At 52.0% G+C, this 14818-nt stretch overlaps 1 protein-coding gene across 3 annotated transcripts in view; it reads right to left on the bottom strand.

The window, feature by feature from the left end:
* Positions 1-251: 251 nt before the first annotated feature.
* The window catches only part of ALPK3 (alpha kinase 3), a 38441-nt gene continuing 23874 nt past the window's right edge, over positions 252-14818 (bottom strand). For 2 of the 3 annotated variants that reach the window (XM_086848562.1, XM_086848561.1), the window contains 11 exons: positions 12917-13034; positions 10872-11892; positions 5946-7782; positions 4925-5072; positions 3784-3911; positions 3482-3517; positions 3091-3365; positions 2677-2765; positions 2242-2459; positions 2015-2063; positions 252-1849 (listed from right to left, as the gene is read on the bottom strand). In XM_086848562.1, coding sequence (XP_086704688.1) covers positions 1528-1849; positions 2015-2063; positions 2242-2459; positions 2677-2765; positions 3091-3365; positions 3482-3517; positions 3784-3911; positions 4925-5072; positions 5946-7782; positions 10872-11892; positions 12917-13034 — 4241 coding nt within the window. In that variant the 3' untranslated portion in view covers positions 252-1527. Of the gene's footprint in view, positions 1850-2014; positions 2064-2241; positions 2460-2676; positions 2766-3090; positions 3382-3481; positions 3518-3783; positions 3912-4924; positions 5073-5945; positions 7783-10871; positions 11893-12916; positions 13035-14818 lie in introns of all 3 variants that reach the window. The other variant, XR_015275663.1, reaches the window with a different exon arrangement.

The raw sequence follows: 14818 nt of genomic DNA, 5'->3' as shown, positions 1-14818 counted from the left end.
ATGGCTGTCCCACACAGCAAGAAGTCCTTTGCTGGGGCTGCCCAGCCCCATGCCCACTGCAGACCTTGCAAGCTGAGCCCCTGGCTGCTGCCAGCCTCAGGCTCTGGCCCCAGCCCCCCTCTTTTCTCCCATGGGACATGTCTGGGGTAAAGCCAGTGCTTGAAGATGTTTCCTTCCCCCAAACACGACACCAAAGAATCCCACTGTGCTTGGGTGCACCTCTCCCAGATGGACCACAGTGCCAGGGAACAGGCCAGTCCTTCTCTCTTTATTGCACTCGAGAGCACCCAGTCGCCAACGCAGCCATGTTACGTACATCGAAATTTTACAGTTACCCAGTGACAAAGGATCAGGAACCCAGAGCATGCCAGGCTCCCAGCCTGGCCTCTCCTCTCCATCAGGCTGCACTGAGCCACTGCTTGGGACCCCACCCTGCAGGCAGGGTGGTGTCACTGGCACTCAGCACCCTCTTGCAACGCCCTGAGGAAGGGGATGCTCTGCAGGGTGATGGAGCAGATGGCTCCTGTGCCTGTCCATCACTGCCTTGAGCCAGGGTAAGCAGGATTTGGAGTGGGTACTGCCAACTGTTGCTGGAGCCCAGCACGTGCCAAGCAGGGGTGATGCTGAGCACCAGATCGTGCTGTGGGGTAGGGCATACAGGGTCTATGTACGGCATGGGGGCAAGGAGCAGGGAGTCCTGTGGGCCAGACACCCCCATGTGCCTAGACAGAGCCTGATAGTCACCCCTTTGTCCTGCTTTCAGGTATCCCATGTGAGGTAGAGCATCTAGGTAGCTTACTGCACTGGGCCCCCTCCAGAGCAGCATGCCCTCAGCAGCCATCCAGCAACGGGGTGGGAGACTTCCCCAGGAAACAGGAAGCAGGGATGCAAAACCCCTTACCTATGCAGTTGCTGGTACCAGTGCAAACACCCCACCCTGGAACCAGCCAACACCCCAGAGCCCCACACCATAGCAGAGGAGCCCTGAAGTGACTGCTAGAACCCTCTGCAGGAAAAAGGGTTTGCCAGGGCACAGGGGACTGCCTGGGCACTGGTGGGGTTCTCATCCTTGACAGCGCTGGCAAGGCTTGGCCTGATCACTTTATGGAGACACAGAGGGACATGAGGTGCTGAGAGCCAGGAGAGTGTCCAAGACTCCTAGTTTGCTGGGGAGCCAAGCAAGGACATGGTGCCTGCAAAGCCCAAGGGAGAAGCTCTGCCTCTGCCTTAAGGAAGGCCTATGGAAAGTTGAGAGAGGAAAGCGAGTCCGAGCGTGGAGAGGCACAGGGCCCCACAGGCTCCAGCAGCAACTCCTGTAGAGGTACTGGGGAGGTGGCCTGGGGCTCAGAGCCCCCACGGCCCTGGCCCAGCCACTCACATTTAGCACACACCACACAATGCAAGCGCTGCAGGCCAGACAGGAGCCCCACTGAGAAGGCCACTGCCAGGCTCTCCCCATCCTGCACTGGTCACGTGCTGGGCCCAGCTTGGGGGCCAGAGCAAGAATCTCAGCTGGAGCAGCTCTGACTACTGTGGGCAGCCAGCTCTGTTGCTCTCTCCTGACCTGGGTTTGCAGGCTGTTGGGGCCTCCCCTGTTTCTGCAGCTCTCCGGGTACTCTTGGGGCTCACAGAAGCCTTGCGGGTGCCCTGAGGACTTGTCAGCACCTTCTTCTGGAGCTGGGGGCTGGACTGGGCAGACTTCCTGCCCAGGCAGGGACTCTTGGAGCCCTTGGGCTTGGCTGGCTCCAGCATCTTCAGGCCCAGGATGCTGCAGTAATGATTGCACTTGTGAGCAGCCGGGAACTGCTCCAGCAGCGAGGGGAAGCAGCTCTCCTTCAGCCCCTGGTACCTGCCAACAGAGTTATCCTCAGCTCCTGCTTTGCGCTAGATGTTCCAGCAGAGCAGGGAGGCAAGGATGGAGCCTGACCACGGTTATCACCATTGCCCTTGTCAGGTAAGTGGCAGAGCTGGGGACAGCCAGGGCCACCCTGCTCCAGAGCTGGAAATCACTCACCCTTTCAGGTTGGTAGCGATCCGCACATTGGTCAACTTCCAGCCCACTCCTGTAATTTAAGAGGACAACCAGAGAAGGACAGCCACCAGCACCAAGGGCAGGTCATTGCCCTGGGTAGATGGCATGGGGGAAAGAAAGAGGCAGGAGGACAAGCCTGGGGCTTTTCTTCCTTTCCCAGGCTGGAGGGTGGCAACAGGCCATGGGCACCACACAGGAGATCCCTTTACCTTCCATGTCAGTCACAAGGATGTTTCCATTTGTCCACTGGTAAACCCAATGCTGGAATGTGCAGCATTTGAGCACAATCTCTGAGGTGCCTCGTGCCACCAAAGTTCCATCCTTCTCAGTGACACAGTACTGCTCGCAGGGCCTGCCGAGGTCCTCCTCCACTGTGGCATAAGGGATGTTGTTGGCCGGACGATAGATCAGGTACAGAGGAATTATCCTGCATGGGAGTTCACAAAGTCAATGTGGTGAGCTCTCCCTCTTCTGCAAGTGGAGATTCACACCATGGTCTGCAACCCTGGCTTTTGCCTTCCTCCCAATATCCCTTCCATTTGTGGGAGTAGAGTGCACTGCCTTTGGGATGCCCCATCACCCACAGGTCCCCTGCAATGCTCTGCCAGGGCATCAAGCCAGTGGAGCTGCAGCGCATCACTTACTCAGGCACTGCTCCAAAATCCGGGACGGCTCGTGCCTCAGCAGCAAAGATCTTGCAGTACTCACGGCTGGAGTTTTGGACTTTACATTCCTGGAAGTGCAAAAGGAAGAGTCAAGAACCTGTCCCATCTTGCACCAATGCCTCCCTGGGACCACTGCCAATTGTTCCCCTGTCCTGGTCATCAAAGGGTGGTGGGAAAGTCCTGAGCAGCTCCATGTTGCTCAGACCGAAGTGCTGAAGCCAAGAATGGCTAGGACACGTCCAGCCCCCAAGCTAGACCACTCCAGAGCATTCCAAAAGTGGAAGGAAATAGCAAAAGTGGGCACAGAGCTGGGGGCTGTCTGGGGACCAACTCACACACAGGTGGGGAAGGTGGGAGGGAGAAAGGTGGATGGTGGCCCACAACAATGCCCACCTGGATGGTGATATCATAGTTCTTCTCGATAAGGCTGTTCTCATTCTTGGTCCCAAAGACGATGAAATTGCGCACTTTGATGACACAGGTGTGGCCAGACTCAAAGACAGGCTCCAGGCCGTAAATGGCTCTGGCACGGCAGGCTTTGCGCAGGAAACCAGCACCCACTTCCATGTCCTCGCTCACCACACGCCCGAAGAGCTTATCCCCCCAATAGCCTGCATCAGCCAAGCCCTTGGCAAACACCATGGGTGTCATCTCGATCTCCTCTCCAGCTGGTGGGGGGAAGAGCTGGTGAGGCAGAGACAACATGGGCACGTCCTGCTTCTGCCCCAGAGCTGCCTGCCCCACTCAGCAAGGGGCAGATCACAGCTCATCACGTGGCCCTTACCTTCGATCTCTTCCCGCAGGACAAATCCTGACAACACTAGAGGAGACAGAAACCAAAGAGGTGTCAAGGTGCTGCCAGGATCCTATCCTGCCAGGATCCCACCTTGCCCTGTGCACTTGCACAACTAGGGATGGCAGATAGAATGGTGGGAATCAGTTGGCACGCAGAGTCCACACACCTCACAGAGCTGCTGTTACAGAATGTGCCAATGCTGCAGCCTGGCACCAAGCTCTCTCCGCAGTTGGCCACACCACCCCATGGCACACCCAGAAAGCTGTGAGAGGCTGCTGAGGGCTTCTCACCTTCTGGGCTGAGCAGGAAATCTGTGGAATTGGTGCCATACTCGTTGCTGATCACACACCGATAGACTCCGCAATCCTTCTGGGAAGCTTGCACAACAGCCAAAGCTGCCTGGCCCTCATCACCAGCACTGGAAAAAAAAACAGAGCATGGCCACATTCTCATGTGGTGGTGGGGGCCACATAGGAGCCCTGTGACAGCCACTGCCCTTGGGGGAATGGAAAAAGGCTACGAACTAAGCCATCCTAAGGGCAGCCCAGCCATGTCATGGCACCAGGAATCTGCCCTGTGGTTTGTCCTAACAGAGATGCCTATCCTCCAGGCAAGCCCTGCAAAACCTGGCCAGGATTGGGCTACAGACTGATAAAGGTACTTGCCCCTGCATGAGGCTGGGTCAGGGCTTCATAGAGGGAAGAGGTGGGATCCTCATCCTGAGACCACTGGCTGAGCAGGCTTTGTTCTGGTCTGCTGGAAGGCAATGGCCACTCCTGCCCATCTGCCCCAGGAGACAATTTTTGCCCCAGAATCACCTAATTTACTGTTGACTCATTATAAAGGGAGCTCAGGGGGCACCAATGGCATCAGGCAAATCCTAACTGATGTGGATTATGTTCCTGCACAAATCCTCTGGGCTTGAGAACAAGTTGCTCTCCACAGTAGACCCAAAGGATACAACCAGCCACCCAGCTGTCTGAATATGCTCTCCCTGCACCAGGGCAGTGCCAAGGGGTAGACAGGGCACAGCCAGAGCTGCTTTTTCCCAGTGGTTGTTGCACAGAAGACCTTTCCAGCACTGCTAGCAGGCTGCCACCCTCACATGGATCCTTTGGGGTGCCAGTTTCATAGCTCACATCCAGCTCTTGATTTCTGTGATGGGCATAACACCTTCTCTACCCTCCCCAAGGTTTGGGTACCCAAAGCAGACACTCCAGATGGAGCATCAATAAGATAAATTTGGCAGCAATTCCTCATCTGGGCAATCTTGCCCTCCGTGGGCACTGATATGATGAAGTTCTCAATGTACTGTGCCATGAACTTCCCATGCTGCCTTAGCAAGAGGGGAACCTTCACCCCAGTCAAGGCAAGGAGCAGGATGTGACAGGTGACAACAAGGACTGCATTGCCATGGAGCCGACAGGTTACCTCCTTTGGGCTTCAGCAACGGGGATCTCGTCCTTGTACCACGTCAGCTTAGAATCGCTCAATATATTGAAGAACTGGCACCACAGTTTCAGGTTTCCTGATGCATCAGAAAATTGTTCTGCCCTGATCTTACGGACCACCTGTGGAGCTAAAGGACAGGGTGCACAGAGATAGGTGGTGAGACACAGAGTGCTGGACACAGGACAGGCCAGCCTATGCCCATGCTGCTGCTCAAGGCTTTGGGTATCACACGTACAGCACCTGTCACATTGCCTTCCCAGGGAAGGTCTCAGAGCTCCACTGGGATAAATAGACGGCATGCAAATGGTACAAATTTATTCAACAGCGCAGCACTGCAAAACCCAGTGAGGCTTGGCCGGAGGAAAGGCAGAAAAACACTATGGAATACTGGAGGAAACATTCATCTGCTAAAGCAGGGATTTATCATGGTTACCCTTACTTTTCAAGAATGCTGATTCCTGTGAGAGTATCACCTGGTTCCTTCAACTCCAGGATGCCTTTTTAAATTTGATGCCATGAGGAATCAGATGTGGAAGAAGAATGTGCACCCTGTGAAGCCCACTGAATCATACAATCACAGTTTGCGTTCAAAGGGACTTTAAAGACCATCTCATTCCAACCCTCTTGCCATAGGAGGAACACTTTCCACTCGACCAGGTAACTCAGGATCCCCAACCAGCATCAGCCCTGATGAAGACCAGAACACAGAGACCAAAACCAAGAGGATTCTATGATCCCTGGGGCTGGGAAAGCCCAGGCTGTGGACACAGCCAGTGTAAGAGCTGCTGCCTCTTGCATTCCTCATCCCTCCCTGCACTGGGATAGAAGTCTTGGGGGAGACCTTTAGCTTTCACACAGCCAAAGGCTGATGCTGAAAACCCTGACTGAAATGCTGATTAAAAACAAATGCACAAAACCCATGTGGCCCCAGCTGACTATCACTGGGTCCCTTTGTAGGCAACATGGGGATGTGCTTCATGGGGATCCTCTCTTCCCTCACCTTTAAATGGGTTATTTGTTTTCTGGGACTCTGATGGCTGTGCTTCTGGCTTAGTATATCCAGGGACCTCTTCATCACCGCTGGTGTCACCTGCAGGCTCCTTGTACAGTTTAGGCACCTCCAACGTGGCCATCTTCCTCATGAGGGTTGGAGAGCACTGCTCTGAGGGAGAGGATGGAGCCAGGGGAGGAGAATGCAACAGGGACGCATTCTTTCTGGACTGCCGTGGTGAAACAGTCGGGCTTCTTGTATGCCCCAGGCTCTCTGGGGTTGCCTCCTCTTCCACCCCCACCTGTTTTGGTTTTGGCAGGTATATTTTGCGCCGGGCCCCCAAAGCAAGCTCTTCTGGTGTGGCACAAGGTAGCACTGCCAGAGGGTCAGCAGGGCTCTCTTCAGAGCTCACTGGAGGCAAATCAGAAAGGTGAGGAGCCACTCCTGCTGTGGGCATGCTGCCCACCACGATGGAAGGCACTGAGAGTGGGGGTGGCCCCTCGGCCTCAGGAGTCCCCCAGGTGCGTCTCTTCGGTGGTACAGGCCTGCAAGCCAGCATCTCCTTGCTGGTAACGAACTCCTCATTAATCATTCCTGTGATCCGTCTGGATGTCCTGGGGGTCAGAGGCAAGTTCTCTGCTGTCTGGAAGAGCTGGTTGTTTTGCACTTTTTCCAAAACTTTCCTTGAGGTGCGAGGGCTAAGGCCAGCAATGCCTATTTCTGGGATCATGCCTTCCCCTGCATTTGTCTGCTCCTTGTCCCCAGAGTCAGTGTCCCCTTTTGTGGCATCCTTACTGTTATCTGACATTTTTAGAAGTAGCAGCAGGTAGTTCTTTAAGGAAGAAACCAGGTTTTTGTGCTGCATTTTTTCCTCCAAAGACATCTCCTGAGATCTCTCTGAGCCGGGAAGGACCAGCAGTGCCTGTGGCTGAACCTCAGAGGCTCCTTCCCAAGTCCCTGAAGATGCTACTGGTTCCTGGCATGGAGCTGTGGCTGTCAGGAGTCCTCCCTCCTTCCCCTGAGGTCCCATGGGCACTGGCTTGGCATTTTCCTCCTCTAATGTGACGGCTGAAAACACCTCTTGTGGGGCTGATCCATCTGTCGCTGTGATTTCTGTTTCTCCACTCGCAGGAGGCAGCAGCTGGGCTCCAGACAGGACCTCTCCTGCAGTAGCCTCTATTCCTGGGCTTCCAGTAGCTGCCAGCACTGCCTCCTGAGCCACTGATGGCCTCACTGCAGGAGCAGGAAGCAGCTCTTCCTTGGAAAGAGGAACTGCAGCAGGAGCTGTCATTTCGGTGTTCTGATGGCCCAAAGGTGTCCCTCCTGCCTGCCTGTGCACAGCCCCAGGACATGTCTCTGCTGCATTGCTCCCTCCTGTCCTCACACCAGGATGGCTCCCAGACAGCTCTGCCCCTGCCTCTTTCCTCTTCCCATCCTTGACTGTCTGACATGGAATTTGTTCAAGAGGAGTGTCTTCTCCAGCTTCTGGAGGAGTCAATTTTTTTAGCAATGACTCTTCCTCACCTTGGCTTTTGTTCTCTTGATTTAGCAGTCCTTGCTGAGTCTCTCTGTCCTCAAGAGCACGGGAATGTCTTTCTGCCTGTTTCCTGGGGGTTGGGTGCTCCTTTCCAGACTGTACATGGTCTGGAGAAGGTGCTGGTGGCTTTGGTGGCTCCTGAGGCCTAAACCGAGGATTTATCCTTTTCACAGCCCCCCTGGTTTCCTGGCAAACAGGCACCTCTTTCCTGACCTCTTCTAGCTTACTGTCTTGCTGACTGGTTTCTTTGGTTGGACTACACACCGGATGTTTTAGGTCACCAAGAGACTGTCCAACTCTTGCTGCACCCTAATTTAAAAAAAAAAAAAAAAAAAAAAAAAAAAAAAAGGGAAATTAGCATCACATTACTGTCTGGGTCTGAGCAGTCGTACTTGTGGTCCATCTGTATCATATGGCACTGCCCAACTTCTTCTTGAATCATGGGAATTACCCTGATACCAGTGTTACTCTGTCATCCAGGTCTTCTGGTTTCACCATCATCCCACAGTAGTAGGTCCCACCTGTCAGGCTGTACAAAATGTTTCTTCTTTTAATCAGCTTCAGCCCTTCTGCCTTTCAACACCCTTGCTGTGCACAGAGGCAAGAGATCCACCTTTCTAAATCCTTCAAGGGCTCTTAATCCAACCTCCTCTGACTCAGCGCCTTCCCAAAGAGTGAAACTTTCCCATTTTCACCAGCCACTGCTGACACCTTGCATAATTCCCTTGATGTTTTTAAAGACTGAGTGCTCCCCTATCTCCACTGTGAGATGGGGCAGCTGGCATGTCACAGACTATCAGGATGAGGCTGCCCAAATGATTTACAGCGAAACTGTACACCCTGACGCTATCAGCACTATTCAACCATTCTGTTTCTCTGACGTTCGGGAAGCTCAAATGTTTCTGACTGCAGCTGCACCCAGTGAACGTGTCAGCAAGCTGCCTGCTGTGATGGCCAAGCTTCATCCCAAGGAGAGATGCCAAAATCCTCCAGCCAAGGAGCAATTTTGTAGGGGACGCAGCAATGCCGTGCTACACGCTCTGCCTGGCTGATGCTCTGTGAGCATCACCAGCACAATGGCACAGGGACAGGGCAGGCACTCAACGGGTCCCCCTTCCACCCTGGAGGATCTGCTACTAAGGATTTTCTCCTGAGGTCCCTGACGTGAGTGTTAAGCCCCCCAAAACGAACACCATGGGAAGGGAAGGTTGTGGCACTCAGACCTCTATTTTGTGCTGCTTTTGCTTCATTTGGTAGCTTGAGGAAAAGAAGAAAGATAGCACCATTCTCTCAGCAAGCCCCTTCCCAAGCAAATAAAGGAATAATAGAATGGTTTGTGTTGGATGAGACCTTAAAGCCTGTCTCATTCCAATCCCTGCCATGGGCAAGAACACCTTCCACTATTTCAGGTTGCTCCAAGACCTGTCCAACCTGGCCTGCAACACTTCCTGGAATGGGGCAGCCACAGCTTCTCTGGGCAACCTGTACCAGGGCCTCACCACCCTCTCAGCCAAGAATTTCTTCCCAATTTCATCCCATCTGACCCTGCCCTCTAACAATGGAAAGCCATTCCTTCTTGTCCTGTTACTCCATGCCCTTGTCCACAGTCCTTCTCTAATTGTTAGGGCAACAGGAGTATTGAAGGCCTGGGGTGGTGGAAGAACCATTAGAGGCTGTTCCTACCCATAAAATACAATATAATCAAATTATCAGTTTAAAATTTAGGCCAGAGTGATTACCATGCAAATCTAGTTTCTTCTCTGCTCTTGTAGTGGAGGATGTTCAGAGCCTGGTTACAGTCTGGCATTTTGTTACAGATAAATCCAGTTCAGAAGATAAGTCATGAGCATAAGGCCCAGCTCCGTCCCAAAGCTAGGAAAACACTCATGAGGAAAACACTCATGACTTTTCTTGTTTAAGAGAAAGAATAAGAAAGAAAAAGACAAGTAACCCCTGTCCTGGGGGCTGAAAATATTCTGAAACATGCCTGGAATCAGCCTTAAATACCTTTAAATCAGCTTATTTGCTCTCACAAAAGCTTAAGGATTTTCCTCAGCAGCACATTCAAATTCAAATCAGAAGCATTCCCTTTTGTCTCCTCAAAGGCATACCAGCTGACAAGTCATAGGTTTCCCTCTGTGAGTGGGGCTTTTAAAGAGAAAAAAACCTTGATACATGTCAAAGTCTCAGGGATAACAACCCAAGCCTGGCTGCTGCACAACAGCATTTTTCCATCCTCTTTAAGAGAGGTGTTAAAATAAGCAGAGCAGGGAGAAACAAATGGCATTGCCATGGGCTGGCCTGAACAGCAATAATTTCTGCAGCAGTATGTGGTACTGGTGGGTCAGGTTGAAGACAAGTTCACAGCACTGGATCAGAAGGAGCAAGGCCAGAAACCAGGTGTGCTCTGCATAACACAGCAATTTCTTACCAGCAAAGCTGTACCCACCAATGACTAAAGAAATTTAAGAGAGGAAGAAAGGATTTTTTTTTCGACTGGGGCACCCATCAGTCCCTTATGTATTGTGGGTTTTTCCACGTTCTGAAATATGTGCATTACCTACCAAGCGAGAGGTGCTGCACCTGGAGCCTTGTCTGCTCTGAAAGCATGTACTTACCACAGCCCAAACTCCAAATCCTGATAGCACCTGCAAACTGGACTCAGAGAACCTTTTATGACAGAAGGGGTCATTGAAGAAAAATGGGGGAAAAATAAGTCTGGTAGCACCCAGTCTAATATTTTCATGGCAAATACTTCAGGTTAGGTGACAAAAATAGCAGTTGACTAAAAGAGGGTCAGAAGCAGGTGCTGTGCCCTGGCACTTCATCACCACCACAGTGAATCTCCCAACAAAGATTTTCCAACAGGGATGGGCCAAAAAAAATAGCCCAGATCTACTGTATACATGTTGAACTAAACAAAACTCAAGGCCCTCAGGGTGCAGCTCACATGGTATCTCATGTGCATGGGGGGCTCATTAACTAAAACACCCTTGTTAAACTGAACAGATGCCATCACAAGGCACCCTCTCCCAGCTATAAATACCCACCCATTCAGTGCTCCCTGCCAATTGAAAACATTTCGCATGAGGTCAGCCTGCCAATTAAACTGGAGAGCCCCAGGCCACCGAGACCAGCTGCTCAAATGGCCCCGACTTACATCTCTCACCACCTCAGCTGACATTTGCTTGGAGATAGGGTGGAAGCTCTGCTGACTGGGCTCACAAAATCCAAAAAGCCCTTCTGTGTGTGCTTTCACCAGTGGAGACCTGCGGAACCTGGGCAGCAGATCCCATGGTGTACACGCAGCCTCCCAGGCCCAGTGCCACAACACAAATGTGCAGCACAGATACTTTCTTGTTGCCACCCCTGTGTTGGCTGTTGTCTCTCCTAGTTACCTCTTTGTTTCCCTCCAACTTCTGTTCTTGCTGCTGGCCTCTCTGGCCCTCGGACAGCACAGGTCCTGCCTCCAGCACCTCAGAGGCCAATGGAGCATCCTCTGTCTGTCTGCTGACTGTCACAGGCTGCAGGGCAGCCTCACTCCTGGCCTCATCCTTGGCTCCCACCTCCTCCTTCCCTGCCGCTGGCTTCACTTGCTTATTAAAATACATGTCCTTTAAAGAGAAGTGCACGTCATCATTAGGTTTAATGTCCTGTTTCACAGCTTTCCCAGGCTCTTTGAGTTTTGGACTGGTTTCCGCTTCTTGATCACTTGCTGCCCTCAAACGTGCATTTCTGCGTAAGGGGACAGGAGGAGCAAACCTGGGATTTGAAGATGGATTGGGCCTGTCTCTCTCACTTTCTTCTTGCTTAGAAACTTCCTGTGATGCTGCTGAAGGAGCCTCTACCTTCTTTTTCTTTTTAGCCGCAGAGTCTTTCACCCCTGGCTTAATCGCCAAGTCCTCCACTGTCTCATAGATATACGTGAGAAAGCTGTTCCCATTCTCCTCCCCACTTTCCAAAGTGGCATCTCCATTGGTGGTCACCTCTGCTTTCAGAGGTGTCACCAGTTGGTTTGGGAAGCCTGGCACTGCACTGAGTGGCTGCTCCTTTGTCTCAGCAATATCCTTGGGTAACCTGGACTGTGAATCTGCGACGTGCACTTTTGCTGCGTCTTCCTTCTCCCATGAAGAGTCTCCTGTCCGGAGATTCTGATCTCTAGCCAGCCTTCGCTTCCTCTGGAGCCGTTCAGGGCTCATTCCTTGCAATTTCTCCACTTCCACATTTTCTTTTCCTCGTTTCTTGTCCTGTTCTATTTCTTGCATCTTTTCTTCAGCTTTTCTCTTGATTTTGTCAAACCACTTCTGATGGATTTTGAACTCTGTCATGGTTCCCACTTCCAGCACACCGGAGCAGGACACGATGCCTTTGTTATTTCTAGCTGAGGCCTGGTAAATGCCTGCATCTTCTTCTCGGCACCTGGAAATCAAAAGCTGTGTGTGAGACCTACCCATCCTCCTCAGGATGCCTCCTGGACTCATGCTCTCCTACTTCTTGCTCCACACAGTCCAGAAGATGTGGCCCATGAGGTGCCCACAGAATATCTGGAGGCCTTGGGCTGGCCTCCCTCCCTGACTCTGCCTGCACTCTGCACTAACAGACAAGCAAGTTTGATGATAAATTTGTTCTAGCTCCACCCTGGGCTGTAACTCTGGTATGAGGGCTGTGACGGAGGAGGAACAGGCAGCACCAGGCTTCCCAACTGTTCTTGGTCTCTGCAGAATCTTTTCCTCTCAGCTCTACATAGCCCACAAGACACTCCTGTACTTCCTCTACCCTGCTGTGTTACCGAAGTCTTCCCACTCCATGTCACAGGCACCAGCAAAGCACCTGCCTGCATCCCTACTGCCACCCCTTGAGGACACCTGACCCACAGAGATCCCTGTTCCTGGAAGAGGTGAGCCAGTCTCTGATGGACACTGGGAGCACAGCTGGGGGAGCAGAAAAGCTCAGGCTAGAAGCACAAGGATGGCAGGACTATCAGCAACACTGATATTCTGCATTTTCAGTCAGTGCCACACTTGTTCAACATCCCAAATGCAGGACTCAAGGTGTGACAGGTCTATGCCTGCTACGGATGAAGTGTGCCTGGCTCTCCAGAAACCTGATTTCCTGGATCATCTTGGAGGCAGATAGTGCTTTCCCCTTGCTTACCTTTGTCAGCCCTAATGCTCAGCACTGGAAGGCTCCAGAGAGAGGGATGACTTCTGCCCTTCCTCTTGCTTCCAGCATGGCAGCTATCCCTGGATACAGTAATGGATCTCATACTGGTGTGACTGGGGAGCCACAGCTGGAGGGGAAAGGCCAGCTGTGAACTCACGGTGGGGAGCAGAAGGGGCCAGCCAAGTGGTGGGGGGGACATCATTGTTGACAGCTTATCCAACCACAGAGAACACACTCAGAGCTCCCATCACCAAACCCACTCTCCAGCTCCTTTACTTACTTGTAGAGCTGCAGGGTGTGGTGGTTTCCATGACGGAATATCTCATATTTGGGTAAGCCACAATAGCGATCCATCTCCTCATCATCCTTGTACCACGTCACCTCTGGCTGTGGATACCCTGGGGAGGACATGGAAGGTACATCAGAGTGTGAAACATTCCACACAGGAGCACAGACAGCATGGTATCAGCAGCAAAACAATCTGGCACACCAAGACATATGCTATTCTGGGCTCACCACATTCCTAAATTGCACAACAGAAAGAGTGGAAACTTAATGGGCTTATCTCAAACTTTTATCACTCCTAGGAATAGGGCTATTTTTGAAAAAAAAATCCCAGCACTTCATTCCTGAACAGAGGGGAGTGAATCACACGCTCGTCTCCTGTAACATTGGCTGGGAGAAGGTGAGCATGCCGTCACTTTTATGTGAAGAGGGATGTTTTGATGAGGCCAAGGCTATGGCTGGAGAACAGGCATGTACCCCTCCACGGAGCTCTCAGCATTTTGCACAGTGTCACAGCCTGTAAGCTGATCCGAAACTTTCCACTGAACAGAAACAACCTTGATTGCATCACAGTCAGCTCAGTGTCCTACAAATGTCACTTGACAACAGATGTCACCTGCCTTTTCAGTAGAATGACATCATGATGTGTGTGACTGGCTGGCTGGCAATGCAGCCATGTTCCCCAGCACTAGTGGAGGTGTTGGATCAGCATGTGAGTCCCACATGGAGCAGTGCTAGCTACAGCCTTCGCTGCTCACTGACAGCAGCTCTAGCTCAGATTAAGTGCAGTTTTCATGCAAAGACTGCTGAAGACGGCAGTCAGCAGGGCTTCCTGCACTTCACTCAGGGCTCACTACCTAGCCAAGCCAACCCTCAGGGCATGGGATGAAACTTTCAATGATCACATCGTGTCTGGGCTAGAGGCGATTGCTCAGGAGCTTATCTGCTGCAAATGTCCCAGCAGGCTTTCTGTGGGGCCAAAAGAAGGAGTCCAGCATGCTCCTCAGCTTCACCAGACCCCAAGGATCACCCACTGCATCACAGAATGTGGCAAGGGTCAGCTCCCATGAGCATCCCAGGCATGGGGCCGACGAGGGCTTTCCAGGAATATCCAAAGTGTCCTAACCCAATGGCTTTGGAGTAATGAGAAAGCAGGGACAAGGTGCTCTCTGGATACTTTCCACCTCCCAAGCCACAGGTTTCAAGGCTGATCAGTGTAGATGCTAGCTATGGAGCAGGCAGCAGAGAGCCTGTAGAAATTACAGGCTACATAGCTTTTTCAGCCCAGCCTGAGAAAGTAGCCTAGGAATTCATAAGGAAGATTCAAAACAATCCTCAAAGACAGAAAACATCCTTGCAGGTGCTGTTTCTCTGTCTCTTGTTTTCTTTGCAGGAGAAAGTAAGGGGGTAGTGTACCCCACTGACCAATAATGGTGATGTAGTGGTTTGCTAACCAATAAGAGTTTCCTTTCTGTACTTTCCAGGAATCAGTCTATAAAACAGGGCTGAAGTAATAAACTAAGGGACATTCTCCTAACTGACTCCTAGAGAGTCTATGTCGCTCTCCCAGCCGTTCCTAATAGAGCGACAGATCAGAACTTCAAATGTCCTCCTTGCACCAGCCAAAGATGTTGTCAGCCCATAGCAATGCCTGAGCCCAGCTTACTCCTGCTCTCATGAAGATTCTAGAGCAGGACTGAGAGTCCAGAAGCAGGGACTCATCAGCAGGAATTCACCCATATTTTGGCCAATCTAACACACCTTTGCCCACAAAAGCAGCATATGCCAAATCTTCTCCTGTACTGCTTTGGCTCCCCTGTCCCCACCCCTTGCTTGTGGTGGCTCCTCAAGGGATTTAGTCCCACCACTGGGACCGGGCAGGGCTGGGAAGGTAAGT

The sequence above is a fragment of the Cyanistes caeruleus genome, chromosome 13 (genome assembly GCF_971803275.1).
Source record: "Cyanistes caeruleus chromosome 13, bCyaCae1.hap1.1, whole genome shotgun sequence".
NCBI classification, from domain to species: Eukaryota; Metazoa; Chordata; class Aves; order Passeriformes; family Paridae; genus Cyanistes; species Cyanistes caeruleus.
Note: the sequence above shows the minus strand (reverse complement) of the source record. Positions and strands in the feature narration are given on the sequence as shown.